The following is a 27,835-nucleotide window of genomic DNA, read 5'->3' as shown; positions in this document are numbered from 1 at the left end:
GTGGGTCGCACTTCTCACACCAAGACTAACGGCAGGTCTTGGTGTGAGAAGTGCGACCCACATACGTCCTTTCGTCATTTCCCTCTCCACCGCCAAAGAGTGCACATAAGCTGTGGGTGAGTGTTTGAGAGAGAGAGAATGAGCAAGCATTTTGGGATTAATAAAAATTCACACTCAAGTACATAATCATTATATTCTATTGTCAACCGAAGAACGAAATTTTGCATAATTATTTATTCTAATTGGTACTACTGATTGATCCATTTTGGATCAACGATTCCATTGCAGAAGCAAAACTTTTTGGCAATTTTATCTTTGATGCAGAGCGAATCATTGTGATATCTGTTCAAGCGACTGACATCTTCTATATCGAAGTCAACCAAAATCTGGCGTTTACTGTGGTAGCGCACAGTAGCCTCAAAGCGACCCTCTTGTGGAAAGGTACGAAAGCGCAGGCGATAGATCATAATGTTACCATACATGGACTCCTGACCATTATCCTCGTTCAGCAGCTTCCGCTCGGCATGATCCATATCAGCGAGCATCAGGCGATCGCAATATCTGTTGAAATTTTCCACCACCATCCAATGATTGATATAATACAGCGTCAGCTTAACTATGTTGTATACCTCTCCGTTGAGCTTAACGGAAATGAATTCGTTGCACGTGCACCAGTGATCCCCGATGCAAGCATCCACGCAGCTGCGTTCCTGTGGCAATGGGTGGAAAAGAGATTGACTGGTTGGACAATTTGCCGGCGGAGGAAGATCTTCAGGTTTCGTTGCATTCAGCTGGAGAATGTGGCGCAGCGTGTTGTGTAGATCGTAGGGAGAAGACAGGCGGTTTCGATTCAGTTGGAGGGACTGGGCATAACTGGGATACGTTTTGCGGAACCAAGGGGGCAAGTAGATATGCAGCATGGGCAAACGCTCCTCCAGAACCCCGTCTGGCAGATCGACTAAATCACCCAACCTCGCACCATGATCGCTGAACAGGATCACGATGGCTTTTTCAAAGATCTTATGCTTCTCGAGTGTCTTCAGGTAGTCTACAAATAATCCATCCAGGCTGGAAGCTCCGTAATGATAGTCGTGTGTAAAGGTGCAGCTCCAGAAGAAGCCGAAGGCTGGTTGATCCAACTCCTCGATTAATCTTTGGGTGAACTGCATACAAAAATCGTACAGATACGAAATGGTTATTCGTCGACCCAAACAATAGTTGTAGCCGAACCTACGGAAAATTCGCATCGACTCAGTGAGGCCCCGCAGAAGAGGACGCAGATAAAAGTCAGTTGGCAATTTTCCAAATCCGACACCGGGGCCAATGAAGACTCCGTACTGCAATACATCTTCGCCGTAAGCCGTCGAGTAGCCTGCTGTCTTGAAATCCCTCCAAATCCACGGACACAAATCTATGTGGACATTGCTTGTCACAGCACAGATTTTTTCTAGTTCCGTCGGACTGCCACCGGCCATAACTACACAGAGATTTGGAAATGTATTGTCCGCCACTTTGTTGTAGCCTTCCATCTCAAACCAGCCCAACTGTTGCACATATTCGGCAGTCTTTGGCATTGTACGCTTAAAGTTCATCCGCGACATGGTGTCCAGGCCCAGAATAATAACACTGGGCTGCCTGGGCAAGGGATGGGACTCAGTTCGAGATGTCTGCGGGGTCACTTGCACGAGGGGGAAGGCATCCCGCTGAACTATTCTGGATGCGTTCTTTTCATCACGGCACTCGGCTATTATTCCGCTTATATTCCTATCCAAAGCCATGTTGTCTGTCATGTCGACGGGTGGCAGAAGTCTGTGGTTAATTCAATCAGTAATCAATCATTTAGATATGTGTCCTACGAACTTACACGCTGAATAACTTTCCGGTGGCATCTTTACCGCTTCTCACTTCTTGATAGCTGCAAGCTAGCCCAGTGATGTTTGGGTCCAATTCGACAAGCACTTCGGTATTCACATGCATCTTGTATGTCTGTAGTTTCAGATCAAAGCTCAGCGTAATCAGATCCGACTCATTTGTGCAAGTCCTGAGTTTGGCTGGATTGTAAATGGCCAAAGCCTCGTTGGAGAAGGGATCCGCGTAGGGCATTTTGCACTTTTGGCTGTAGACAAAATACCGATTCGCCGGCTGCACTGTCACTTTTGTCTTTCGGCTTTCTGGAAGTCCGATATCCATGGCTGAGGTCTCGTATTCTTCGGTCGTCTCGGAGGTGTTCGTTTGCTCCTGCTCCTTCTTCAACGTGTTATACTCTCGATACTTAAAGTGCTTCTGCTTGGCCATTTGATACAAACGTTCCGACCGGGATAAGGTCTCCCCAGCCTGGTCCTCGGCGCCAGGAATCGGTACGTCGGCATTATTCTTAGCATTCCAAACATTGTTCCATATGAATATCGAGAAGACTGTTAAGAGTAAAATTGTGAAACTTTTTATTTTGAAAATTGATCTACGCGTCAACATTATTTCCTGTCAGTGTTGGTTGGCTTCCATTCGGAATTAAAGTGAGTTTTGTTAGGAGAGTTGTTCGGGTTATTTTTGAAGGAAGCGCTGTTGTGATTTCCGCATAAAAACCTAGTTGATTGCTTAGCTAAGGCTATGTTACTCCGGACAGCTCAGTTCATGCTAGAGAGAGAGTGAACCTTATCGAGCGTATTTACGAGGTTTAGAAATCATTGAACCGTTACTTTTTTCCGCTACATCTGTCGCTTTTCTCACCCCAACACCAGGCTCTGGATAGAGTCTTTGAGAGAGAGAATGTGTAAAGAGAAGCGTAGAGAGCACTCTTAATACTGTTTCCGAGCTTTAGAAACATTTAAGCGGAAGCACATAATTCATATATTGGGATTGTGATCATTGATTTATTTGTTGTGATGTCATTTGAAGAATACAATTTATGTTACTTGGAAAACAGCTCCTTTGGTACTATTGATTGGTCCATTCGGGATTAAAAATGCCACTGCAGAAGCAGAACTTTTTGGCAGTTTTATCATCTATGCAGAGGGAATCCTGGTGATATCTGTTCAAGCGACTCACATCTTCTATATCGAAGTCAACCAAACGCTTCAGATAACTGTCAAACCGGACCGTGGCCTCGAAGCGACCCACAGGGGGATTGGTGTGAAAGCGAAGACGATAGATCATAATGTTACCATACATGGACTCCTCGCCATTATCCTCGTTCAGCAGCTTCCGTTCGGCATGATCCAGATCCGCGAGCAACAGGCGATCGCACACTTTGTTATGACCTTTCAAAACCAACCAACGATTTATGTAGAACAGTGTCAGTTTGACTAGGCTATAGGCCTGTGCGTTGAGCTTAACGGCAACGAATTCGTTGCACGTGCACCAGTGATCCCCGATGCAAGCATCCACGCAGCTGCGTTCCTGTGGCAATGGGTGGAAAAGAGATTGACTGGTTGGACAATTTGCCGGCGGAGGAAGATCTTCAGGTTTCGTTGCATTCAGCTGGAGAATGTGGCGCAGCGTGTTGTGTAGATCGTAGGGAGACGACAGGCGGTTTCGATTCAGATAAAGCGACTGGGCATAACTGGGATACGTTTTGCGGAACCAAGGGGGCAAGTAGATGTGCAGCATGGGCAAACGCTCCTCCAGAAACCCGTCTGGTAGTTCGGCCAGATCACCAAATCTCTCACCATGATCGCTGAACAAGATCACGATGGCTTTCTCAAAGATCTCATGTCTCTCTAGTATCTTTAGGTAGTCCATGAACACGCCATCCAAACTGGAAGCTCCGTAATGATAGCCGTGGGTGAAGGTGCAGCTCCAGAAGAAGCCGAAGGCTGGTTGATCCAACTCCTCGATTAATCTTTGGGTGAACTGCATACAAAAATCGTACAGATACGAAATGGCGAGTCGTCTGCCCACACAATAGTTATAGCCAAATCTTCTGAAGGTGTGCATCGACTCAGTGAGGCCCGATAGAAGGGGGCGCAGATAAAAGTCGGTAGGAGCATAGCGAAAGTCGGGTTCGCTTACTGAGAAGACGGAATCTGATGCTATATCTTCCCCGTAAGCCGTCGAGTAGCCTGCTTCCTTGAAGTCCCTCCAAATCCAAGGACACGAACCCTGCTCTTCACATACCTTCTCTAGTTGCACTGGCTTTCCACCAGCCAAAACAGTGCACAGATTTGGAAACGTATTGTCCGCCACTTTGTTGTAGCCTTCCATCTCGAACCAGCCCAACTGTTGCACATATTCGGCAGTCTTTGGCATTGTGCGCTTAAAGTTCATCCGCGACATGGTGTCCAGGCCCAGCATAATAACACTGGGCTGCCTGGGCAAGGGATGGGACTCAGTCCGAGATGTCTGCGGGGTCACTTGCACGAGGGGGAAGGCATCCCGCTGAACTATTCTGGATGCGTTCTTTTCATCACGGCACTCGGCTATTATTCCGCTTATATTCCTATCCAATGCCATGTTCTCTGTCATGTCGACGGGTGGCAGAAGTCTGTGGTTCATTCAATTAGTAATCAATCATTCGGATATGTGTCCCAAGAACTTACACACTGAAGAACTTTCTGGTTGCACCTTTACCGCTTCTCACTTCTTGATAGCTGCAAGCTAGCCCAGTGATGTTCGGATCCAATTCGACAAGCACTTCGGTATTCACATGCATCTTGTATGTCTGTAGTTTCAGATCAAAGCTCAGCGTAATCAGATCCGACTCATTTGTGCAAGTCCTGAGTTTGGCTGGACTGTAAATGGCCAAAGCCTCGTTGGAGAAGGGATCCGCGTAGGGCATTTTGCACTTTTGGCTGTAGACAAAGTATCGCTTCGCCGGCTGTGCTGTCACTTTTGGCTTTCGGTTGGCAAGGAATTCGATATCCATAGCTGTGGTCTCGTACTCTTCAAAAGTCTCGGTGGTGGTCGTTTGTTCCCGCTCCTTCCTTAACATGTAGTACTCCCTGTCCTTCAAGATTTGCTGCTGGGCCAGGCGATACAACCGCTCCGATCGGGGTGTGGTCTCCCCATCGTTTTTGTTCTGATGATCAGCAGGAATCGTTGCAACATCATCCTCGAGATTGGAATGATTGACCCATATGAAAATGAAGAGGAGGCTAAAGAATATAATTGAGCACCTCTTTATTTTGCAAAATGATCTACGTCTCCACATATTTGATCGTCCGTGTTGTGTGGATTCCATTTGGAATTAAAATGAGTTTCTTTTTTTGTTAGGTGATTGGTGAGGGAAGGGATGTTGTGATTTGTGGAAACGAAATCAAACATTAAGCTTTAGGCTAGCGTTGACGAACTCCTCATTCGACTCATCATACTCGTCCTCTCGATCCTCCAGCCAGCCATAGCGCACTTTTCTCTTTTTGTTTGTGTATACATCAACGCCAAGCAAATCGACGACATTGGGTGTCCTCTCGTGGCAGACACACATTTTCTTGGCCAGCAAATCCTCCACACAATACGATTCATTGCGATAGGAGTTCAGTCGACTTATCTCATCCAGTTCAACATTCACATTCTCTGCGTTACCCTTACAGCTAACATGGCATCGAAATTTGCCATTATTCGGTAAGGTGATGAATTCCAATTGAAATGTCTCCATGCCGTTGGTCGGACCAACTTCGACGCCGGCGCTATTAAAGTGCAGCTGGCGCTGGGCTTTCAGTATTTTGCCAACGTACAATTTGTGGCAATCGGTGTCCAGATTCAACTTTGCCATATACTTGTTCATCCGATACACAACAAGTCGGCCCAGTGTGGCGGCCAGGCCCGTGATGGAAACTGGCACAAAGGTCTCGCAGGCGCACCAGTGTATAGGAATATTGGCATCACGGCAGTCTCTGTTGCGGGGCACCACTCGAAAGATGGAACGGCAACCGAGGCAGGAATAGGTCTTTATAAAGTCTATGCCTGGACGTAGCTGCTCCACAATGGATCTGATGCCCAGATACAGATCGAAGTTGGAGGTAAGACGGTTCCGGTTTAGCTTCAGGGCGCGCGCCGCCTTTGGGTAGGCGCGACTATACGAGGGCGGCAGATAAATGTGCAGCATGGGCAGACGCTCCTCGAGAAAGCCCGAGGCATGATTCGCCAAAGCGCCATACCTCGCCCCATGATCGCTGAACAATATGACAATGGAATTGTCAAACAGCCCGAGCTCCTGGTACTGCTCCAAGTAGCTGACGAAACTCGCATCCAGATTGGCGCCACCGCTGTGGTCGTCGTGGGTTAAACTGCTCGTCCAAAATAGACCAAACAGCGGCTTTGGGGATTCGTGGACAAAGCGCTGGATCAGCTGCTTGGCATAGTCATAGACGTAGCTGTAACTGTGCCTGCGGCCCAGGCAGTATTTGTAGCCCAGATACTCCGTCGATTTGAGCACATGCTCGAGAACCACTAGGAAGGGACGCAGATAAAAGTCCACCGGCTTGCGTACAAAGCCAGCCTTCAAATAGTTGAAGGTCGATATCGAGGGCAGGTCCTCCGCATAGGCCGTCATGTAGCCCGCATTGTGAAAGTGATCCCACAAAAATGGAATGTAGTTGAAGCAGCCAGGAGTCTTCAAGTTGCAGCTCTTTGCCCATTGCTTGGGACTGCGACCCGTCAGCACGGCCACCAGATTGGGCAAAGTGTTGTCCCCCACCTTATTGTAGCCCTCCATCTCGTACCAGCCTGCGTGACGCACAAACTTTGAGGTGAGCGGCATTGTCCGATGGAAGTTCATGCGGGACATGCTGTCGATGCCAAAGAGCAGGACATTCGGATGGTTCTTCGCGCGCCCCTCATCATTCGTTTCATTGCGATTTTCCGGATATTGGGCAAAGGAAAAGGCATCGGCCTGCACCACTCTCGAGACGTTACTGATGTCATTGCAACTGGCAACCAAGCCTAAAAAGTGTCGCGGCACAACAAAATCTCTGTCGAAGAGTTCAGCATGACGGGCCCTGCAAAAGAGAGTCAATCATCTGGATGTAATTCATGATTTCCTTCAATTACTCACATGGCAAATGTATCATTAGGGCCCGCCACTGTCTCAAAATAGAAGCATGCATAAGCTGTGTAGTTGGAAAAGTGAGTCTTCATCAGTTCGTGATGCAGGTGCAATGTGTAGTGCCGCTGTTTGCGATCGTAGCTAACGCTGAACAAATCCGGATCTGTTGTGCATTCCTTATAGGGCATTGGCGCTGCCAAGTCTTGAAACTCTTTGGATAGTGCATCCACATAGGGTATCTTGCACTTGGGACTAAACACAAAGAACTTTTCGGCAATATTTTCGAGTTTTTCCTCTATCTTTTCGCTGGTAGATGTTGGCAGTTCCAAAAGGGTTTTGGCTGTAAATTCTCTGGCATGCGAATTGTTAATTTCTGCCACATCCAAGAGAGTTATTGGCTCCACATCTGCGTGCCTTGATGGATCGCCAATGTAGTAATAAAGTGCCACGAACAGCAGCACAACGATGGCACAAATCACACCTTTGCGTGTAAAATTGTATCGAAACATGGCTCGAGTTTGAAGAATTTATTGTGTGTGTATTTATTTCTGTAATTGCAGGGCACACTTTTTTCCCAACTAAGTTGTGGAAGTGTTACCGCAAACATTACCGAAAGGATGATCGAAGAAAACGAGCAGTAACCTCTCAGAGAACGAAATGAAAGAAACAAACCGCCCCATGCAGCAGCGCTCATCGGTTGGCTTGTGTTTTAAGCCTGGAAAACGTTTAATAACATTTCTTTGTACTTTAATTTGTATTCCTAATTACTAATAACTTCTTAAATTAATCGAGATTTGAATGCTCTATGGCTTGAGGTCACTTAAGCAAATGCAATATAATTTAGCAATTTTATCCTCAATGCAGTTGGAGTCTTCCTTGTAAGAATTCGTGCGACTGATTGTCTCCACTTTCACCTCGGCCTTTTCGGTGACGTTGTTAAAGACAACCGTGGCCTCAAAGTCGGCGCTGTTCTGTTGTACCTTGAACTTGGTGCGATAGACGGCCTCCTCCAGTTGGGGCAAGTCATCGTGCCAGCTAATGGCTAGACCCGTTTTGATTTGGGTATTGTGGACATAGTTGAGGGACAGATTGCTGCACAGGTGGGAGAGATTCTTTTCCGCGAAATACTCATTCATGCGAGGTATTACACTCTTGGCCACACGATCCGCCCACTCCAGATCGTTGATGGATCGATATGGCTCACAGGTGCACCAATGCTCATCGATTGCCGCCTGGGCGCACGTTCGGTCCTCGGGCAGTGGGTAGAACAACGACTGACAGGTGGGACAGTTGTAAGATTTGGGCAACTCGCCTCCACCGCCAATCTCAATGATGTGTTTGAGCGTATTATGCAGATCAAAGTTCGAGCTCAAACGATTCTGATTAAGCTCCAGCGCACGGGCATAGCTCGGGTATTCCTCGCGAAACCAAGGCGGCAGATAAATAAACATCATAGGCAGCCGCGACTCCAGGAAACCCGATTTCAGGTCTCTCAACTTGCCAAATCTCGTGCCGTGATCGGCAAAGAATATCATTATGGTGTGTTCGAAGGCCCCATCCATTTGGTAGTCCAACAAATCGGTCAGCACTTTGTTCTGCATGGACGAGGGCATGAAGGGATCGTCGTGGCTGTAGTGATTTGTCCAGAACATGCCCCAAATGGGTCGCTCCTTTACATATCGCTGCATAAACTGCCGGCAATAATCGTAGATATAGCGATTTACCACACGACGACCCATGCAGTAGCGCATATACTGTCCGGGCAGCCGGGTCACCTCTGTCTCCACCTCCAGTGCACGCAGAAAGGGTCTGAAATAGTAGTCCGTGGGCTTCTCGGTGAATCCAGGCTTGAGATAGTTGAACGTATTCGATCCACTCTCATCCTCCGCATAGGCCGTCAAGTAGCTGGCATTACGGAAGTAGTGCCAAATCATTGGCATTTCCTCAAAGCAGCCGGACACATCCGTGTCGCAGATTTGCGATTTGGCAGTGTCCGGTGAATAGCCACTGAGAATGGCAAAAAGATTGGGAAACGAATTGTCAGCGACCTGGAGGGAGAGAAAGAGTGAGAAAAATACTTCTAGTGTCAGAAAACGGAGTGTGTCGTGGAGTCGAACCTTATTGTATCCCTGCATCTCATACCATCCCTCACCCTGCAGAAACTTGTGCACCTTTGGCATTGTACGCCGCAGATTGATGCGTGACAATGAATCAATGCCGTACATTATAACGCTGGGCTTTCGGGGCACCAATGGCTTCTTCATCTTGGGTGAGGGCTCCACTGGCTGATATTGTATAAACACAAAAGCATCGCGCTGCAGCACTATGTGTGGCTCCTCTGCGGTCTGGCACTCCAGCAGCATGCCCTCCACATGCTTGGGTACCACATAGCCGTCCGTAAAGTATTTATCAGCCTTGAGTCTGTAACAGAGACGGTAATTTGTTTCCCAAGAATTTGATTTCATCTTTAACTATTACTTGTCGTAGGTATCTATTTCCTGGCCGTAGCTAATTTCCTCATAAAAACAATTGTACTCCTCGTCGGTAGAGTTAAGCAGATGCTGTGCCACCTCCTGATTGATGTGCAACACATAACGCTGCTGCAACGAGTCGTAGTGGGTCGTCACAAGATCACTTTCATTCGAGCAACCAACATAGGTCTGAGGCTTGTAGATTTTCATGACATCCTCATTGAATGGGTCCACAAAGGGTATATGACACTGGGCAGTTCGTACAAAGTATTTTTGGGGTGTCTTTGGCACCTTGACAATTCGCGATTTCAGGGAAATTGTATTTCTATTTGTCACATTTGGCAACTGATTTCCCTTTGGTATGGACAACACGCAAATGATCAAAAGTAGGCAAAAACCAAATAACCATTTGTACAGTGGATGTGCGGCACGAAAGCGCGAATCCATGTTGTGCCAACGACCACAAATGCAACGCAACTGAAGCGTATCCAATGTCCCGCAAAAGAACGAAGACAGAGGCACTGAGACCTTCTATGTGATGTATAGCCGAATACCTGCCTGATTGTAATAGCTCTTCGAACTGTTATCACATACAAAACTGTGCCCCAGCGGTGCTCTGTTCTGTTCTGCCCTGCTATGCTCTGCTCTGCCCTGAATGCGTAGGCATTCGGTAATTTGGGAACTTGTTCCGACTGCACGTTCGAGTGGGCGTTCGACCACTTTTATCTGCCACTTTCCATAATTGTGACATGCCAGAGCAACTAACAGTCAAAGAAGCATACTAAAGAGGCATTTCAAATTACGTTAGAGATTGTTTTTCGGGTGCAGTAAAACAGAGCAAACGAGAAGGGACGTGTGAGACGCTTCTTACGCGTCACAACTTTTATACCCGGCACTCAGTACTAAATCTGCACCTTAGCGGTGTTTTGTAAAATTTACATTTTTTCTTCATCTGTCATCTACATCTACAACACTACTCACACCAACACGCTCCTTTAGCTCGCCGCCCTTCCCTAACCCACACACTGCAGAGTCGGGGCAGAGACGTGTCTGCGCGAAGCAGAGTGTGAATGAGAGAATGTGCAAAAAACAAATATAAGCTGCGGGACGGTGTGGGTTTAGCCACTGCAAATTAATTTCTTCATTGTGGCCATAATAATTATCCAGACGGACGGACAGACAGTCATGGCTCAATCGACTCGGCTATTGAAGCTGATCAAGAATATATGTGAATATATATGGTCGGAAACGTTTCCTTCTGTGCGTTACGAATGTACATTCACTTTGTAAACAAATACAATATACCCTATTTACTATTCGAGTACCGGGTATAAAAACCTGACCTTTGCATTGAATATTTACCTGGGGTATTCGGCTTGGGGTAGGGAAATTTAATTGTGAATGCAAACTTAGAAACTAAAAACTATGCGTATGAACACGGTACAACAATAATGCTATATGGAATATATTATCTGCCTTATTATATCCTCAACTCGCTCAGGCATATGCAATATAATTTTTTGATTTTATCGTGCATGCATTTGGAATCCGTTTTGTATGTGTTTATCCGACTTATGCGCTCCACATTGATCTCCAGCGCTTCGGTGGCATTGTTGAACAATGTGGTGCCAAAGAATTCGGCATCATTTTCATTTACCATAAACTTTACGCGATAATAAACCATTGGGGTGTCGCCCATGGGGCTGTCCTTTTTCTCCGTTCTGGTGACGTATTTCAGTGTCAGATTGCTGCACATTTCATTCAGTTTTCTCTGCCAGAGATATTCGTTGATTCGATGTATCACTTTATGGGCAATGCGACGGGTCCACTCGCCTTTTACCTCCCGATAGGCATTGCAGGTGCAGTAGGTTTCCTCGATGCCCGCTTGAGCGCAACTCCGATCCTCGGGTATTGGCATCAGCAACGACTGACAGGTGGGACAGTCATAGGCATTGGACACTGCCGACTCCTGCTCCATGTCCAGGACATGCCTCAGCGTATTGTACACATCAAAGTTGGAGCTCAGACGATGCTGATTCAGGGCCAGGGCTTCAGCATGCTGGGAATACTTGCGCCGAAACCAGGGCGGCAGATGAATAAACATCATGGGCAGTGTCTCCTCCAGAAAAGAATCCGGCGCCTTCTGCAGCGGCCCAAATCGTGCTCCGTGATCCGAAAAGAATATCATAATTGTGTGCTCGAAGGCTCCGTCACGCTCAAAGTTCAGCAGATCCTGCAGGATCTTGTGCTGCATTGAAGAGGGCATAAAGGAATCATCATGGCTGAAATGATTCGACCAAAACATGCCCCAAATGGGTCGATCGGCCACAAAGCGCTGCATAAACTGCCGGCAGTAGTCGAAGATGTAACTATTGGCCAAACGACGACCCAGACAGTACTTCATGCAACAGCCAGGACACCGCAGGATCTCCGTGCGATTCTCCAGGGCCACCACAAATGGACGAAAGTAATAGTCCACGGGCTTCACCGTAAATCCCGGCTTCATGTACGTAAACGTGTTGGACTCATTCTCATCCTCAGCAAAGGCTGTCAAGTAGCCAGCACGCTTCAGATCCTTCCATATAAAGGGTATCTTGTCCAGACAGCCCTTGATGTCCGTATCGCAAATGTGCGCCTTGGCCGTATCTGGGAAGTAGCCCGTCAGAATGGCAAACAAATTGGGAAAGGAATTGTCGCCCACCTGTGGGAGGATTACAGGAAGATTTAAAAAGTGGAGAATGGGAGGCTGTGGATTTGGGATGTACCTTGGTGTAACCCTGCATTTCATACCATCCTGGTGACTGCAGGAACTCATAGACCAGAGGCATGGTGCGGCGGAGATTTGTGCGTGAAACGCTATCAAGTCCATACATGATGACGCTGGGCTTTCGTGGATGCTCCTGGGGCGCCACTGGCGGTTGCTTCTGATGCTGCACCAACACAAAGGCATCCTTTTGCAGCACTCTTGGGGGGCTTGATGCTCGACACTCAACCAGCATACCCTCCACAGACACTGGCACCACATAATCCTGACCAAAATAGATTCGATCCCCAATGCTGCGCTTGGGGAAAATCATTTTACACACATTTATGACATCATTGCATGGCAAACTTTACCTGTCGTAATCATCCGCTTTCTCACCGTGTATAATTTGCTGATAGAAACACGTGTAGGGGGTGTTATTCAACTGCAGCAAACCATGGATCACATGCTCATTGATGTGCAGCACATATTGATGCAAATACTTGTCAAATTGCACACGGATTAAATCACTTTCATTGGTGCAGGGGATGAACTTCAGCGGTTTGTAGTACTTCATAATCTCGGGACTAAATGGATTCACATATGGGATACGACAATTGGGTGTCTTCACATAATACTTTTTCGTTTCTAAATCTTCCCTGCCTCGCTGTACAAGCTCATTTTCCTTCTTGCATAAAATTATTAAAATTAACAGCAGTAAAACACACCAAAGCCACTTTTTCATCCCGTTAAATGTACACCGCGCCATGGCCAAAACTCGACTTTAACACTCGGCGCTTGGAAGTTTTCCTTTTGACCCATTTTAGCCTTTAGTTTCAAGCGAGGAAAATCAATTTCGCGGTGTTTTTCTCAGAAGAGTGGCGGTATGACTTAGAGATATCTCGAATGGTTACAGAGAGTTCGATTGACATTAGAAAAAGTTGCAGGCTCCCGCATTTAAGAATTTTGCTAAGAAAGTTATGAATGATCGTTCCACTGACAAGTGTGAGTGTTACTCAATCAAAAAACCATATTTAAAAGCATCACTCTGTGCGGGCTACACTGCTAAAAGATAAAAAGCCAGATAATAGCTGCTTTTTCCAGGAAACCGGGTTCGTTTAATTGTTTAATCGTTGAAAGTATCAAACCCCAGAATATTTTGATTCAATGCCACTCATTATCTGCTGATAAACGCAATGGGCAACGCAGCACAATATAATAAATAAATAAATAGTAACTATGATTCATGCAGAGTAAGTTTAGGTAAATAAATTACCATAAAATCGAGTTGGACACACCACAAAGGTAAATGTTGTGACTGTTCAGAACGGTAAGAAAACAAAAATGGGGCCTCGTTGGAAACTTGTCTTGTTAATTTTGAGGTTGCCATTAGCTCTGGCATTGAAACAAAATAAAACAACGCCACACAAGTCCACTCCATTGGCAGTTGAAACGGAAAAATACTACATTAAATCATCAGAGTGTCGCATTTGGAATGCCCAACAAATGTCCAATGATACCATAGCTGATATAACCAATGTCGACTATAGAGAATGCTATCAAGATGATGATTTAATAAGCACAAGCTTCCACGACAAATATCAGCGTTATATTATTCACATCAACGATCTGATCTCCCAGCTTATCATCGATTACAATTGCAGTTATCGTGAGATCCAAAGGGGCAACAATATCGAACCTGAAGAAGTGCCCTTTCAGGATGGTTATGTGGTGCCGCCGGAGGTGGAGGGCATGATAGCAAGTTGCAGCGATAGCCTCAGGGAAGTGCTCCAAACAACAGCCTTGGCCTTTGTGCAGCCGCGCAGTTCAGCCCGCAAGCAGCCGAAATCTCAAAAATCTCAACGCCGTAGACCCAATGTCATCATGATTAACATTGGCAGCATTTCCCGGCTGAATTTTCGGAAAAATCTACCAGAATTGAGCAAACATCTGCAAATGGAGGGCTGGCACGAGATGCAGGGCTACGGCAGAGTGGCCCAAGGTCTCATACCCAATCTGATGGCCATTCTTTCGGGCTACAGTCCACACACGTGGCAGAACTTGGAATGCCAAGCGAAGAGATTTGGCTGCTTAAAGTCGCTACCTTTGATCTGGAATCACTTCAAGCGGCGTGGCTATCTGACTGCCTATGGAGAGGACATGAGCTACCAGAGTTCTTTTAAATACGAAAAGTCCAGCCTCGACTACTATGCCAAAGGAATCGCCACTGAAATGCCCAACGATTGCACTGGCAGACTGGTGAATCTTCGCTATGTCCACGAATTCTGGCAGCTCTATTTGGAGCGGCATTTGACCATGAAATCTCAGCCACTGTTTGGATATTTTCGAACAAATAGCTCGAGCTATGATCTATTTGCGGATGGCAACATTCTGGAGCCATTTCTTATGGATTATTTGCAGCGCTTTATTGAGCTGGGACTCTTCAAGCACTCGATTGTGATGCTTTTCAGCGATGGAGTAGACATTGAAGACCTTCTGCCCCTGCTGTTCATTTGGCTGCCTCCTTGGTTTCGCGTGGAGCATCCGGAAGCGGTGCAGGCCTTAAACACAAATAGCCAACGTCTGACATCCCCCTATGACCTGCATCTGACTCTCCAGCACATCTTGGAGCTAGGCGAACGATGGCCCCACGCTGTGCCGAAGCTGCAAGACTGTCCCAAGTGCCAGACGCTGCTGGCGCCCATGAACGAGAGCCGCAGCTGCCCGGATGTGGGCATAAGTGATGCTACATGCCCCTGCGACAGCTACAAGCCAATCGATGAAAGGAAAAATAAACATTTGTCGCTAGGTGCGCTGCTTGTGCGGGGCATAAATGACTTTTTGCACCATAGAAACCTCCAAGAGCTCTGCTACAATCTCACACTCAAGGCCGTCACAGCCGTCTCCGCTCGTGTGACAGAGCAGCAGGATTCCAAATCCTACACGGACACCTATCGAGTGACATTCAGCGCACAACCCAGTCATCCAGTGTTCGCCGGAACCCTGCGATATAACCATAAACTGAACGAATTGGACTGTCCGAATGTGGGTGCCATTCGGAGACTGAATTCCTATCGAAAGGATTCCGAATGCATGCAAAAACTGACAGGCAAGAAGTTCTGTGTGTGCAGAAAACCCCTCAAAGGTAACAAATTAAAGGCCCAACTGGAAAAGCACAGCATCAAGAAAAAGGCAGAAACGGAAAAACTGAAACTAAAGCAAGCCAAGCTAACGAAAAATAATAGATATCGAGGAAAAATAAACCGGAGAGCAGCAAAACAACGCAGCAGAAAAAATCATCTAAAAATCATCATTAAAACAAAAACTAAAGAAAAGCTACAGAAAAAAGGAAAATGAAATAGATTTACCAGAAAGATAATTTTCTACCTTTTTTATGTTATTTATTGGTAGAAAAAAGTGTTTTAAAGTCACTTAGTTTTAACAGCTGCCAGAAGCCCATGTAAAATTGATTCTTCACATTAACATTACAATTTTCATGGTTTAAATATAACTTTCTCCCAATAAATCGTATCAGTCGACATTCGAAGATGAACCTGTGCAGTTTTCGTTGCCTTCTGCTACTCGTTTTACTCTTAATCACAATTTCCATGATCGATGGAGCAAAGAAAAAGAAAACCAAGTTTACGGCACGTAACAAAAAAAATAAATATAAAAAGTATTTCTCAATTAAAGTACCCGGAAAGAACCTCGTAACCAGGAAGTCCATGGAACCTGTGAAACCCGTGAAACTAAAGATTTCACTGCAAAAACGAAGTGTGACAAAGAGTACAAATGTTACTAGAAAATATGTACAGCCCATTCAGGATGTTCACGATATTGTTAGGTCTAGCTACGATAGCTTGCGCCATTTGCATCTCCTTCATGTCAACCAATCGGCGGTGAATCTCACTTTGCAGAATTTCAAACGAATGCCAAACGACACCAAGTACACCTGTGGCTATCGCAGGATCAGCACAACTCCATCGGGACTGTACATCAAGGGAAGCCTCAGGTGAGATATTCTCTGAATAATAGAAAAAAAATTGCAGCTCACTCGACAAACATACCTTCAACAGTCGCGCAGTGGAGATTCCCTTCCAGGATAAGTATATTGTCCCGGTAGATGTGCGTGGCATGATTTCCATTTGCAAGAACAGTCTGGGCGATGTGCTACAGGTTCAACCCTTTACCTTTGTCCAGCCCATCAATCAGTCAGAACATTTCCAGCCACAGAGTCAGCGTCGTCCCAGCGTCCTTATGTTTGGATTCAATGGCATGACCGCGAGCACCTTTCGCTCCACCCTGGACGGTATGCCAAGACTGGAGAGCAATATCCAGGGCTGGTTCGAAATGCACAACTACAAGAGAATGGGCGAGAATAGCTACATCAATCTGATGGCCCTGGTTTCGGGGCACAGTCCCAGTGCGATGCACAATCTACCATCGCCTAGCGCCATGGATGCGTTGCCTTTCATTTGGCAGCGTTATAAGGCAAAGGGTTACCTGACGTCCTACGCAGAGGATCTCACGCTCATCCGAAAGTTCCCTTTTGAGTTTGGGCAGAAGCCCGTGGACTACTATCTGCGACCCTTCATGCGGGGCATTGCCGACAGTTTGCATCTACGCAATCGATCAACAGAATACCATGGACTGGAGAGGCGTCTGTATGTGGACTATGTCTACGATTATTGTCAGCAGTTGCTGGAGCATTACCTCAACCATCCACAACCTCTGTTCGGTCTCTTCTGGACAAGCAATTTCGGGAGTTCGGAAAAGCGGGAGCCAACGCTACGGGACTACATCGAACGCTTCGAGCACTTGGGTTTGTTCAGGGAATCAATTGTGATATTCTTCAGTGATCATGTGTGTCATCCCATGCTGTTTGTGTGGCTGCCAGAATGGGTGCGCCAGCAAAATCCCGAAATAGCCATTGCTCTGACAATCAATAGACAGCGCATGACCTCACCCCATGATCTCTATCTCACTTTGCAGGATATTCTGAATTTGGGAGCCAAAGTACCAGCAAATCCGCTGCTCCAACCCGAAGGCTGCCCCACCTGTCGCACACTGTTCCAGGAAATTCCCGAGAATCGCACCTGCCACGAGGCAGCTCGCAGCGAAAACTACTGCGACTGTGACGCCTTCGCGGAACTGTTGCAGGAGGAAGAAGAGCTGCTGCCACTCGGCCAGCTGCTGGTCGACAGCCTCAACGAGTACCGCCTCTCGCGGGTGCAGCTAAGGGATCGCTGTACGGCGTTTACCCTGCAGAAAGTTGAGTCCATTCATCAGCATAGATCCGCCCTCAAGTCGAGCATTGTCCAGTATCGAGTGCGTTTCACTACCCAACCCAAAGCCGCGAGATTCCTGGCCACTGTGCTGTACGATCACGACACCAGGCAACTGGTGAATGTTAGTGTTCCCTCCTTTGGGCGACTGCTGGGATATGTGGATCAATCAAAGTGTGTTGAGGATGAGAATTACAAAAAGTTCTGTCTGTGTAAGCCAGCCAACAAAGTGAAGAAAAATCCCAGGATAATACGAAAAAGTAAAACCAAAACGGGTGGAAAGCAACTTGGAATTGAGCAATTGTTGGACAATTTCAATCAGGAAGTGGATCACATAGAAAAATTCAACACTTTGAAACGTCAACAGATCCGAGTGAAAGTACGAAAGCTGAAACAGAGGCTCGTAACCTCCAGTACAACTTCCGATATGATCACCTATTTAGAACCGAACACCACGCCAATGTCCGAAGTTATCGAAACGCATGTCAATGTTCCTTTTACCCTTAACTTTTGATGCAAAAACTTTCCTTCACGTAGCGTTAGATAAGATAGAACGCCTTGGGAATATAAATTGTACATTTATTTAAACGCTACACTAGATACAATCTTATATGGTTTGTTTGCCAAATGAATCTGACGGATGTCATTCGTGTTCAACTAATGGGCGCTACGCATGTCACACTACAAAATAGACTCTAACATATAAATTGATATCAAAACATCTTTTAGCAGAAAAGTGAAAGCGTAAACATCCTGTAACAGAAGTTTGATTTCAACTAAAATACTTTTCCTGCTCGCATTTCTTTATTAATTTCCGCGGCAAAACCATCGGGAACAAGCCCCCCTGGCATGAAGATATTATGTTTCCAATCAACAGATTGGAGTGGCACGTGCCACTGCTGCCTAACGCTGTTGCCAAGGATGAATAGATACCGAACCCAAAAGTAGGCATGCGTATCGTAGTTTGTACTACCGAATGACTGACAATCCCAATTAAGCTGTTATCAATTGAATGATTATGTCAGAGAGTGTGTAGCCAGTTGTGTTCAGACTTTATAACGCTGTTTACAAATGCATTATGATAATAGACAGCAACCAGCCCCAGACTATCAGTATTAGCTCAGAAGAGACGTCTGTGTCTCTGTGTGTCTGTGTGGATTAAGCGTCATCGTTATCCCCAGTTTGTTGGAGCGCTTTCAAGCGATTCGGATTATATTCTTCCCGTCAGTTCATTACGATAATTTGTGAGCTGCGGTCGTTGCCTTTCCGACAAGTCCTTTATCCCACAGAATGGCTAACAAAAAGATGTTCAACAGGACTACGTCCATTAGTCCGGGACAATTGCATTATTATCACACGGATTTCTATTACTCAATGGCAGACTTGAACAGTAAGTTGAAGGATTAAATTAACTCAAAATTTGTTATCCCACCATGACCCATTGCTCTATGTCAGAATGAGCAGCATGATTCGGGTTTTATTCAAATATTTCTCTGTTTTTATCAGACGGCTTATTTCTTTGTTGTCTTTGTTTTGTTGCTTCTCAAATATTGTCTGTGTTATCACCTCTGAGTACGTTTTAAAAATATTTGTTTTACCATATTTACCGTTCTTGGTATTAACTTTATTGGTTCCTCATAAAATCTGGCATGTTCGGCTTAAGTTGGGGGACTTTTTGAGCATTATTTGTACAAACTACTAAATATATAAACCGCATTTATTTAATTTTAATCTTCAGATTTGTTAATAAATTAATTTTCATAAAACAATAGACATTTATGTTTACCGTAATTTGTTTTTGAAGAAATGTTCACAAGAGATGGGAATATTTTGCCCATGATTTTAATTTAAATCTATTGCCAAAAACAAATTTACAATCATAAATTCTTTCTATAGCTCTAAAACGCAGCTTGTATAAAATCCAATAAAACAATTCAAATACATTTTCAAAAACTACATACCAACCGCCCTTGGCCATGTTTTCCATCCCTCGAAAAACATAGAATCGCCACCAACTTCCCGTCAAAACAAAAACTGTTTTCACTCATATTATCACGGCGCAGATGTTAAGAGAGCCGAAGCCGAAGCCGAGCACAAGAGAGTATTTTGAGCGCCTGTACGCTCACTCACTCATCGAGTTTTATTATTAAAAAATTTCCATTGCAACAGCTCTTGAGTTCATTCGAAAAATTGCTTTGAAAGTGAAGTGTTTTGTTTTTTTTTATGCTGCGTCTCGTCGGGTAAAAATGTCGTAATAATTATTTTCTAGTTCAAAGTTTACTTGGGAAAACTTTTAACAATGTGAAAATAGTGAAATGAAAATGTTGGAAACATTTAAAAATAGTTTGAAACAATTTTGATGCAATTTCCAGAGCTAAACACGAAGCGTTGAAATAGACAAGAAAATGGGAGAGTGAGTGAGTGCATTTTTCCGAGATAAGCGAGAGACACAGAGAGAGACAGAGAGACACGCAGGCATCCAAGAGAGTGAGAGCACCTCAAACATTTGTTGATTAAAATGTGTGTCAATATAAAAAAATAACAAATCGTAAAATCGGAGAATCGGACTGATAAAAATGCCAGAGAAACGGCACGTATGATTAGAGAGTCGAGACCGCCCTACCCCACACTCACACCCGGAGACAAACACACGTGCATTTAGCTAATTTTGGATATCTTTAGGCGAGGGAAAACCCAAATAAAATACCAGAATAGAAACTGCACAGTAGAGACAATGCCAATGGCAATATAAACAAAGAACAAGAGACGCGAATTGCAGGCGAAATTCTTTGTTAAATTTCACACTTGTCACAACGCAAAGCGCGCAAATCGGAACGATAGGGAACAACAAAAGCATGTAAGTGGAAAGTTACAATAAAAAGGAAAATGTATCTGCACAAGCCGAAGCTGCAAATACCCCTTAAGAAAGTTAGTTAGGACGGGCTATTTCTAGCACAAAGAACAGCAGTTTGTTGAGGTTTTGCTTAACATTTTGTATACTTTGTATAAAATATACTTTTGTATACTTTATGCCACCCTTTCTGCCCTACAAACATATACGCCATCCAAAGCCACTTAAAAATTTATAACCATCTGTAATTTTTTTACCAGTTCACATGCCCCAGAAAAAAAGAATTGCTAGAAGCGAATTTCACTTTATAGTACAAAAATTGAATTTGTTTGATCTTATTGCACTGCCATGTCTTAGGCCTTAGCATAAAGGCCTTCAAATGAATGTTTGTCTTGTTTTTGAAACTAAACGAAAAACCGGCTGCTCTGAGGGGAAAATGCCATGACTATGCCCCGACCCGTCACATCACGACACACAGCCATAGCCAAATAAAAACCTGTCGTGACTGGTTTTTTTTTTGTGGTTTTTTTCCTGTTGCTATGAAAATGCTAAAAACCAAACAGAATTTTATGCAAAGTTTAGCTTGAAAAATGTAAAAGAGATGTGGGAAAATTATGACAATTGAAAAGAGCATTAAAGAACAGGGAAAGAAAAGGGCAATACATAGACAGACCCTTGGATTAGTGCATTTTAAAGAGAAAGTTAAAGGTTTTTGCTGTTGTGTGTTTTAGCGGTAATCAATTCTGTGGCAATCAACTTATAAACCATCAATCACCAGCAAGACTGGAAAAGTATTGTTCATTCCCAAAAGTAGGACAAAGAGTCTGCTTAGACTCGGACTTGGAAGTTCTTATCACATTCTAGTTGCCGCCTAATAAAGTTTGCTTTGCTTCACTCTCCAATCAATTTGAATCAATTTCCTAATCTATTTTTAACAAATCCAGACAAAAGACATAACCAAATGCTCTTTGAGTTTCTTGAAAGAAATTATTCAACTCTATAATTTCTGTAGATTTTTAGCCCGCAAATGTTTTCTTTGATAGCAATTTGCTTGTTTTATTTTTATGATTTGGTCAACATCTGAATTGACACTCGACAAAAACGTGACATGATGAAAAATTACTCGTGTGTGCCATAAATAAAATGTGAAATATATAAAGTTGATACCCGAACGAGCAGAAAGCCCGTCGCTTGACGCTTGATAAGCGCAGGGGCCAATATAAACAGCATTTTTCATGAGGGAAAACATGGCTTATCAAGCATTGGCATCAATAGGTAGACTGGTAATTAGCAGAGGCCCCACGATAAGGCCATCAAAAAAGTAAGGAGGACTGGGGGAAAATAGTGCGTAACCAGGAGAGATTAGAAGATTGTGGACTAAGCGCTCTTGTATAAACAAAACTGTATTTGGAGAAGAAGTAGAAGAGGCAGAGATTTCCACAAGAAGTCGAATATTCCCAGGGCAAAATTATCTCAACGCTCCATTTTTACCCACTCCGCTCCTGTGCCTAAATCTTAATCTTTTGCTAAAAACTTAACAAAGATAAACAAATGTACTAAACAAAGTCAAGTCAAAAGAGGAATATACAGAGAGAGCAAGAGAATGAGAGAGCGCAGTGGACATGATCGCTGCTAACCATCGATCAAACAGCGTCTGTCACTTGCCATTCGATCGGCCATCGATCGGGGAGATGTCCGATCGAATCTTGTGAATAGCTTGGTTATATATTTGAACTATATCAATATTCGTTTGCGGGATTGTTGATACAATCGCTGACAACTACAGTCTCTCACACACACTGCGATAAAAGTAATGGAGGAGGCGAGGGAAATGGCAATTACCAGCCGCAGTCACCAGTCCTCAGTCTAATTTGATAATCTCACAATCAAGACAGTGTTCCACAGACTTTTCTACCGATTAGACGTGCTTCCCAGTGGAATTTTCATAGCACAGAGGAAAATACAGACAGACAAAATGCAGCCTCTGACAGAATATCGCTTTGAAGGTGTATTAAAAACTCTAACCATTTCCGTTATCATTAACTTGTATGCGAATATTTATCTTAATCGTTTGTTGTTTAATCTGTCTTTCTTTTAGAGACCCGCAAAATGCACGGCGTGAAGCGGGTTCTGATCTTCTGCCTGCTGATTGTGATACTGCCGGCCACGCTGATAATTATGCCTCTGCACCTGCGCAAAACGGTCTTTGCCGATGTCGTCTACCCCATGGCCGAGTCGGATATCATTGAGATCCGTGCTGGCATCTCATCGATCTTCTGCTCGAAGCACACCCTCAAGATGACGTCCAGCTTTAATGCTTTTCAGCTGCGCAACAAGCCGGAGATTTCCACAAATCGCAAACACATTCGCCTGAAGAAATCGATGACCCTGCCCGACGACACCCTCGAATATTGGGGCTTCTTTCTGCTCAAGGGCGCCAATGTGAGGGTCAAGTTCTGCTCGCGCTATGATGGATCGCGCATATTGATTGTGAAGGGCCAGAGGCAACTTAATCTCTGCGGCCTGACGGATCACAACAAGAACAAGCTGGGTGCCAACTATGCCAAGGGACACGAGCAGGTCAAGGTCTTCTTCGAGGACAAAATGGAGTTGGAAGGCCCCTCCGCGCCAGCACCAGAGGGCGGTGTGCTTGAGCACGAGAACCATGGCGGCGAGGACTTGAGCGAGGAACGAACACCACAGCAGCAGCCATTGGATCTACCCTCTGGCTTGACTCTTGCCGGACCCTCCACTGCCACCACCTCGCACAAACCCATAAGAAAGAAGCTCAAAAAGGGCACACCCCATCTGCCCATCCCACATCATCCGGAACACAGTGAGACTCCGGGCACACCCCAGCAGCACGAACTCACTGCCGATGCAGTTCAGCACAGTTCAGGCGACCGAGTGGTTGCCCCAACGCCAAGTGTGGCGCAACAGAAGCGGCAGCGAAAGAGAGAGCTGTATGAGCGACTGTACAACCGCTCAAAGCGCGAGAATGTCTACGACCGGAAGTACAGTCACGGCGGCAATGCCGTCAACTTTACAGAGACGGACGAGTCCAACTCGGTATCCAGTTTCGAGAATGGTCTATTCCTGTGCTTCAACGGTGCCATACTCCTCAGTGACTTCTTCAAGCCGAACGCGAACTGCACGGATCCGCACTTCATGGAGCGGGCGCCCAACAACAGCGCTCAGGCCCTGCAGAATGTTATCGAGGATGGTTACTACTATTATATATTCTATAGCGACAACGATGAGGTGCGAAACGATATACACGTCATATTCGATATATACAAGCCGACGTTCCAGTACTCGAACCTGAGCGAGTCGCAGAGCTGCCTGAACACCACGGAGTGCAGCTTCAACATCAGTTTCCTGTCGGATGAGATTGTGGTCGTGGAGGTTCCCACACGGGATGGCATCGAACATGAGGAGGATGACATATCCTATCTGGTGTCTACGTGCCATCCGCGTAGCGAAATCTATGCGCTGTTTCCCATCACAGTGATGATTCTCATACTGTGCTGCTCATTCCTGTAGGCGACTCCGACTTGTGACTCCCACTTGTGATATTTATATATTGAGGTAACTGAGTGATATACGAAGAAGATGTGAGTATGTATGATATGTATTTGCCGGCCCGAAACTAGAGCTTTTCACATAGCCATAAAATTCAACAAAATCGATTTACGGAATGAAACAGTCTGAACAAACATAAATATGTAGAAAACAAATCACTGAATACGATGGATCTATCAACGTTTTTTAAGAGAACATTTAGTCAAAGACACAAGCATTTAGGAGTATAAAAATCTATAGATGATATATAAGAATAGTTCATAAGCTAGCAATCGGAATTAAGGAATTACCTAAGTACTTATAATCAGTTTTAATTTCAACAAGATATATTTGATTGTTTTCTGTAAATGTTTCCTTCGAAATTTGCATCGAAAGTTTAGTATTTTGTACTGAATTTAACTTAAAAAACATTTTGTTTAATTTTCCTTATATTTAAGTGCTATATTTCCTAATTTTTCCTTCTTCAACTTCACTGAAAATGTAAAAATAAATAAGGAGAATAAAACTAATAAAGTCCCATACGGTTTCCATATGAAAAATATGCCACAAAATAAATGGAATAAAGTGGAAAAATAATGGGCAAGAATAAAGTAATAATTGAATTATATCTGCCTGTCATTATCCACATGGAATGACTGTTTCGTTTTCGGGGGAGTGGCACACTTTGGGACATAATTTTCCATTCTAATTTGAGGGCGCAAAAGCCCATTTGTTGGCTTTACTTATTTTAAATTAATTCACATTCAAGTCAGTCGCTCGCTGCCTGTTTGCAGAGAGTATTATGACAGGCCATACTGCAAATATTTACGAGATATGTGTATGGATACGTGTTTGCAGCTCAGCAGCTCAAAATAAATGAATGGAAATCCACAATATTGTCATCAGAAAGGGTTTCATTTCATTATTTTCCACCCGTTGTTGTGTGGAAAAGTGTCTTGGCGAGGAGTGCTATTAAATGAATCCCCAATAAATATTTATAAATAATAAATAAAAATAAATACGTAAGTCGATAAAATATTTGAATATTGATTTCAAATTTAACGTTCGATCGCTGAGTGCACTGTGACAGAAGCTGGTTGATTTTCCACTCGACATACACCAAGCCATCCGATATGTAGATAATCATGTATATTTCATGATATTCATGAATTCATAATCATGATCATTTCTGGCGCGGCAAATGTTTATCCATGAAAACACACTTTTAAACTTGTCTTTTGCATTGACCATTACACACATTAACACTGGACAATTGTTCGGCATCATTTCTTGATGTTTTTTCACTATTTCGTTCGGTTTTTACACTGTTTTCTGTACTTTCACTTACTTTCTTCATTAAACCGCGCTTAGTACCAGTGTAAATCCACGTAAATGTAAAATCCATCGAAAAAATAACGGAATATTTGTCGGTGGACTGGTATCCAAATTATACCCTATACAAATTATTGAACATGATTGAACACATCTTTTAATTGAAATGGCGAATAGTTTCTTATCGTAATTGTTGCGCAGGTGAGTACATGTGTAATATCTTATCTGAAAGCACCGATAGATAGCAAACATTCACTGAAAATAGATCAGTTAGAAAGTTACCCAGAAAAAAGAACCCAAGGGTACACATATTGCCCATAAAAAACATTTCAAAAGATTTCCCACTCTCCAGGTGCTTCATTAACCTAGACAATGTTTCCAAAGAGGCTGCTTGCAGCTTTATTTGTAAAGGAAATAAACATTTCCACGGAATTAAGGAATTAAAATCTACATTGAAATGTCTAACATATCTAACATATTTGTCCATGCGTCGTTTCTTCTAATCATTAATATTTTATTTATAGTCTTTTTCCAATCAGTATTCAAGTTCCCTTAAACCGGCTCTTTGCCGGCAATTAATTTTCACTCTCCATTTTTCATTCACTCATTTTCCTACCCTTCTGACATGCGCATTGAACGGGTATTTTTTGGCTCACCCTCTCGCAATGCAATCTACTTGCACGGTGTATTAATATAGGGTGACGCAATCACAGGCCCGTCTCTATATCGCTCTATCGCTCGTTTAGTGCCTGCTCCCGAATCAAAAGAATTCGTGCGATGAGAGCGACCTAAGAGTGAACCACACCCTCACTCAATCTACTTTGGAAGCAAAACTTGCTATTCTCTCCGTCTGTCAGAATTTCGCGCCCATTTCTCTTCGTCGGTTCAGCTCGCGCGTTTAAGTTTTCGGTAAATAATATTAATTAAATATTTTAAGTGCCTCGCTGAATTCAAAATGAATGAGAGGGCAGGCAATTAGATTGTTAATCAAACAACGTCAGTGCAATAGAAGGCAGGCAAACGAGTCCGAAAAGGATTGCCGTCGTCCTGCGCGGGGAAACATGTAAGAGCAGAGAGGATGTGCAAAAAATCAATTTGTAAGTAACGGCGACGCTGCATCAAGAAATTCTCAATTAAAATGTAAATGAAATGAAATTTGTGCATAATGTAAAACCATTCTGTCAGCATATATTTTCGGCTGAGCCCAGCGTGCGTTGTTAGTGTGTCAAAACGAAAACAAAACGACAAAAATATGTACATGCATGTGCACAAAAGTTCAGCCGAAACCAAAGCAAATGGTAAAAACACAACAATTTTGCATTCAGAATAGCCGAAAAAAGCAAACGCAAAGTGAACAAACGATAAAGAAAGAAACGGTGAGATTCCAATTGGAATGCAAGTGAGTGGAAGAGGAAGGAAGACAAGAAAAAGGACGTCGTAATAAACATTGCCCTTTATTGAATGCAAAGTATATCCATTCCATAAAGGAACTTGTGCTTTGAATATATGTATGTGTAATGAACTTTTGAAGGTTTGTTAGAGCTTTAATTGTCTTTGAGTGTAGTGTAACTTTGCCAACATTACTGGAAATTGTAGAGGGTGCAACAGGTTGCTAATATAATAATATTAATTAAAGCCAACCATCCTGTTGCTTGTATGAATTGTAAAAGCCAGCTGCATCAAAGTACGTAGTTCAACTAGCGCAATCAAATTAAATATAATGTCCCTAGTGTATATCATATTCGATGTGCTCTGCGTTTCATAGTTGTTGTTATTTTTAATACGCTGTCTGTCATTCCCGCAAGCAGCTGCCCTTTGCTTCTCTTTCTCTCTCTCTCCCTCCGCTGCCATTTCCGTTATGCGTTTTGTCTGCTCGTACCGCAAGTTCCCCTCGGTGACCATTCCAGGGGTGATTTGCCTTCGGTAGAACTGCATTTACTTCAATTTATTTGGGGTTTGCATGTGCTACTCGTATGGGGGCGGGTCACTCTCTTAGTCCCAATTCGACTCTGTCTCTCTCTTTCAATTGCTGCACATGTGATTGTCTGACGCCTCTCCGATTAAGTGTTGTTGGTGCCTCGTTCCCATCATATTTTGAGAAGGGGGGAGCGGAGAGGCGGGCCTGCATTACGATTGCAGTGGCGCAGAAGCTGACACTGATAAGCGAGCATCTCTCGCTCTCTCAATAATGCTGCGCGTGCAGCTGCCTGTCCTACAGGGTAGAAGCTGCAGGCCAGGGCATATTATAGTGTATCACATGGACAACTCTCAATGCAATGTTGCATAACGTTCGCCTCACACATACAGTATCCCCATATAATTAGAGTACTTCGCATGCAAAAAGCGTTAGAGCGATAACTGACAAGGCCAGGTAAAAAAATTGTCATCGAAGAAGTTCGTATGCACCGAGACAGTAAAAGAGGGTATCGTATGTTCCGTATACGTTAGCTCCTGTGCCAATGACGTAGCCCCAATTATTATCCAATTAAATTCGCACTTGAGCATGTTAGCTAAGCCTCTGATTTGATTCGGAGCAATAAACCACGCCATCCCCCCCCCCCCCCCCCCCCCCCCCCCCCCCCACCCCCCATACCAAAGGTTCACTGCAGTTGC

The 27,835-nt window shown here is 44.3% G+C and overlaps 8 protein-coding genes across 11 annotated transcripts in view; 4 read left to right on the top strand and 4 right to left on the bottom strand.

Moving 5' to 3' along the window:
- Positions 1 to 244: 244 nt before the first annotated feature.
- Positions 245 to 5,194, bottom strand: LOC117588039. Of its 2 annotated transcripts, XM_034279086.1 has the most exons (3): positions 4,536 to 5,194; positions 3,097 to 4,480; positions 245 to 410 (listed from the first exon to the last, which is right to left on the bottom strand). In XM_034279086.1, the coding sequence occupies exons 1-3, from the start codon at positions 5,174 to 5,176 to the stop codon at positions 249 to 251; spliced, it is 2,187 nt and encodes a 728-aa protein (XP_034134977.1). In that variant the 5' UTR covers positions 5,177 to 5,194; the 3' UTR covers positions 245 to 248. The 2 variants fall into 2 exon arrangements, with proteins under 2 accessions (XP_034134977.1, XP_034134978.1); XM_034279087.1 differs by lacking the exons at positions 3,097 to 4,480; positions 4,536 to 5,194 and adding an exon at positions 1,865 to 2,494 and having other exon boundaries at positions 245 to 1,809.
- LOC117588041 lies at positions 5,194 to 7,538 on the bottom strand. The gene is made up of 2 exons (XM_034279089.1): positions 6,989 to 7,538; positions 5,194 to 6,932 (listed from the first exon to the last, which is right to left on the bottom strand). Exons 1-2 carry the CDS (start codon positions 7,486 to 7,488, stop codon positions 5,252 to 5,254), a joined length of 2,181 nt encoding a protein of 726 aa, XP_034134980.1. The 5' UTR covers positions 7,489 to 7,538; the 3' UTR covers positions 5,194 to 5,251.
- Positions 7,539 to 7,686: 148 nt separating this feature from the next.
- On the bottom strand, positions 7,687 to 9,939 carry LOC117588043. The gene is made up of 3 exons (XM_034279091.1): positions 9,458 to 9,939; positions 9,097 to 9,400; positions 7,687 to 9,027 (listed from the first exon to the last, which is right to left on the bottom strand). Exons 1-3 carry the CDS (start codon positions 9,895 to 9,897, stop codon positions 7,783 to 7,785), a joined length of 1,989 nt encoding a protein of 662 aa, XP_034134982.1. The 5' UTR covers positions 9,898 to 9,939; the 3' UTR covers positions 7,687 to 7,782.
- Positions 9,940 to 10,820: 881 nt separating this feature from the next.
- LOC117588045 lies at positions 10,821 to 12,965 on the bottom strand. Its single transcript, XM_034279095.1, has 3 exons — positions 12,568 to 12,965; positions 12,216 to 12,507; positions 10,821 to 12,151 (listed from the first exon to the last, which is right to left on the bottom strand). Exons 1-3 carry the CDS (start codon positions 12,960 to 12,962, stop codon positions 10,931 to 10,933), a joined length of 1,908 nt encoding a protein of 635 aa, XP_034134986.1. The 5' UTR covers positions 12,963 to 12,965; the 3' UTR covers positions 10,821 to 10,930.
- Positions 12,966 to 13,200: 235 nt separating this feature from the next.
- On the top strand, positions 13,201 to 15,565 carry LOC117588042. The gene has a single exon (XM_034279090.1). It carries the CDS (start codon positions 13,538 to 13,540, stop codon positions 15,548 to 15,550), a length of 2,013 nt encoding a protein of 670 aa, XP_034134981.1. The 5' UTR covers positions 13,201 to 13,537; the 3' UTR covers positions 15,551 to 15,565.
- A 260-nt stretch (positions 15,566 to 15,825) lies between these two features.
- Positions 15,826 to 18,600, top strand: LOC117588040. Its single transcript, XM_034279088.1, has 2 exons — positions 15,826 to 16,205; positions 16,270 to 18,600. Exons 1-2 carry the CDS (start codon positions 15,919 to 15,921, stop codon positions 17,990 to 17,992), a joined length of 2,010 nt encoding a protein of 669 aa, XP_034134979.1. The 5' UTR covers positions 15,826 to 15,918; the 3' UTR covers positions 17,993 to 18,600.
- An 87-nt stretch (positions 18,601 to 18,687) lies between these two features.
- Positions 18,688 to 24,260, top strand: LOC117588046. Of its 3 annotated transcripts, none has more exons than XM_034279096.1 (2): positions 18,688 to 18,868; positions 22,428 to 24,260. In XM_034279096.1, exons 1-2 carry the CDS (start codon positions 18,769 to 18,771, stop codon positions 23,870 to 23,872), a joined length of 1,545 nt encoding a protein of 514 aa, XP_034134987.1. In that variant the 5' UTR covers positions 18,688 to 18,768; the 3' UTR covers positions 23,873 to 24,260. The 3 variants fall into 3 exon arrangements, with proteins under 3 accessions (XP_034134987.1, XP_034134989.1, XP_034134988.1); XM_034279098.1 differs by lacking the exon at positions 18,688 to 18,868 and adding an exon at positions 19,934 to 20,335 and having other exon boundaries at positions 22,428 to 24,258; XM_034279097.1 differs by lacking the exon at positions 18,688 to 18,868 and adding an exon at positions 22,214 to 22,335.
- A 1,910-nt stretch (positions 24,261 to 26,170) lies between these two features.
- The window catches only part of LOC117588047 (glycoprotein-N-acetylgalactosamine 3-beta-galactosyltransferase 1), a 9,202-nt gene continuing 7,537 nt past the window's right edge, over positions 26,171 to 27,835 (top strand). Inside the window, exon 1 of the mRNA XM_034279099.1 lies at positions 26,171 to 26,319. The gene's annotated coding sequence lies outside the window, so the exon portion shown is untranslated. The remainder of the gene's footprint in view (positions 26,320 to 27,835) is intronic.

The sequence above is a fragment of the Drosophila guanche genome, unplaced genomic scaffold (assembly GCF_900245975.1).
Source record: "Drosophila guanche unplaced genomic scaffold, DGUA_6, whole genome shotgun sequence".
NCBI classification, from domain to species: Eukaryota; Metazoa; Arthropoda; class Insecta; order Diptera; family Drosophilidae; genus Drosophila; species Drosophila guanche.
The sequence above is the reverse complement of the archived record's forward strand: the minus strand, read 5'-3'. Positions and strand labels throughout refer to the sequence as shown.

What these genes read in the sequence shown, in the direction of transcription:
- LOC117588039 (XM_034279086.1), bottom strand. Translation starts at nt 5,176, where the DNA reads ATGGAATCCACACAACACGGACGATCAAATATGTGGAGACGTAGATCA. An exon ending in ACCAGAAAGTTCTTCAGTGT is followed by an intron (nt 4,481 to 4,535) that starts GTAAGTTCTTGG and finishes AATGAACCACAG; the next exon opens with ACTTCTGCCACCCGTCGACA. An exon ending in TGGGTCGCTTCGAGGCCACG is followed by an intron (nt 411 to 3,096) that starts GTCCGGTTTGAC and finishes TTTGAGGCTACT; the next exon opens with GTGCGCTACCACAGTAAACG.
- LOC117588041 (XM_034279089.1), bottom strand. Translation starts at nt 7,488, where the DNA reads ATGTTTCGATACAATTTTACACGCAAAGGTGTGATTTGTGCCATCGTT. An exon ending in CCTAATGATACATTTGCCAT is followed by an intron (nt 6,933 to 6,988) that starts GTGAGTAATTGA and finishes TCTCTTTTGCAG; the next exon opens with GGCCCGTCATGCTGAACTCT.
- LOC117588043 (XM_034279091.1), bottom strand. Translation starts at nt 9,897, where the DNA reads ATGGATTCGCGCTTTCGTGCCGCACATCCACTGTACAAATGGTTATTT. An exon ending in GAAATAGATACCTACGACAA is followed by an intron (nt 9,401 to 9,457) that starts GTAATAGTTAAA and finishes TCTCTGTTACAG; the next exon opens with ACTCAAGGCTGATAAATACT. An exon ending in AGATGCAGGGATACAATAAG is followed by an intron (nt 9,028 to 9,096) that starts GTTCGACTCCAC and finishes CTCTCCCTCCAG; the next exon opens with GTCGCTGACAATTCGTTTCC.
- LOC117588045 (XM_034279095.1), bottom strand. Translation starts at nt 12,962, where the DNA reads ATGGCGCGGTGTACATTTAACGGGATGAAAAAGTGGCTTTGGTGTGTT. An exon ending in AAAGCGGATGATTACGACAG is followed by an intron (nt 12,508 to 12,567) that starts GTAAAGTTTGCC and finishes CCCCAAGCGCAG; the next exon opens with CATTGGGGATCGAATCTATT. An exon ending in AAATGCAGGGTTACACCAAG is followed by an intron (nt 12,152 to 12,215) that starts GTACATCCCAAA and finishes ATCCTCCCACAG; the next exon opens with GTGGGCGACAATTCCTTTCC.
- LOC117588042 (XM_034279090.1), top strand. Translation starts at nt 13,538, where the DNA reads ATGGGGCCTCGTTGGAAACTTGTCTTGTTAATTTTGAGGTTGCCATTA.
- LOC117588040 (XM_034279088.1), top strand. Translation starts at nt 15,919, where the DNA reads ATGGAACCTGTGAAACCCGTGAAACTAAAGATTTCACTGCAAAAACGA. An exon ending in TACATCAAGGGAAGCCTCAG is followed by an intron (nt 16,206 to 16,269) that starts GTGAGATATTCT and finishes TACCTTCAACAG; the next exon opens with TCGCGCAGTGGAGATTCCCT.
- LOC117588046 (XM_034279096.1), top strand. Translation starts at nt 18,769, where the DNA reads ATGGCTAACAAAAAGATGTTCAACAGGACTACGTCCATTAGTCCGGGA. An exon ending in CTCAATGGCAGACTTGAACA is followed by an intron (nt 18,869 to 22,427) that starts GTAAGTTGAAGG and finishes TCTTTCTTTTAG; the next exon opens with AGACCCGCAAAATGCACGGC.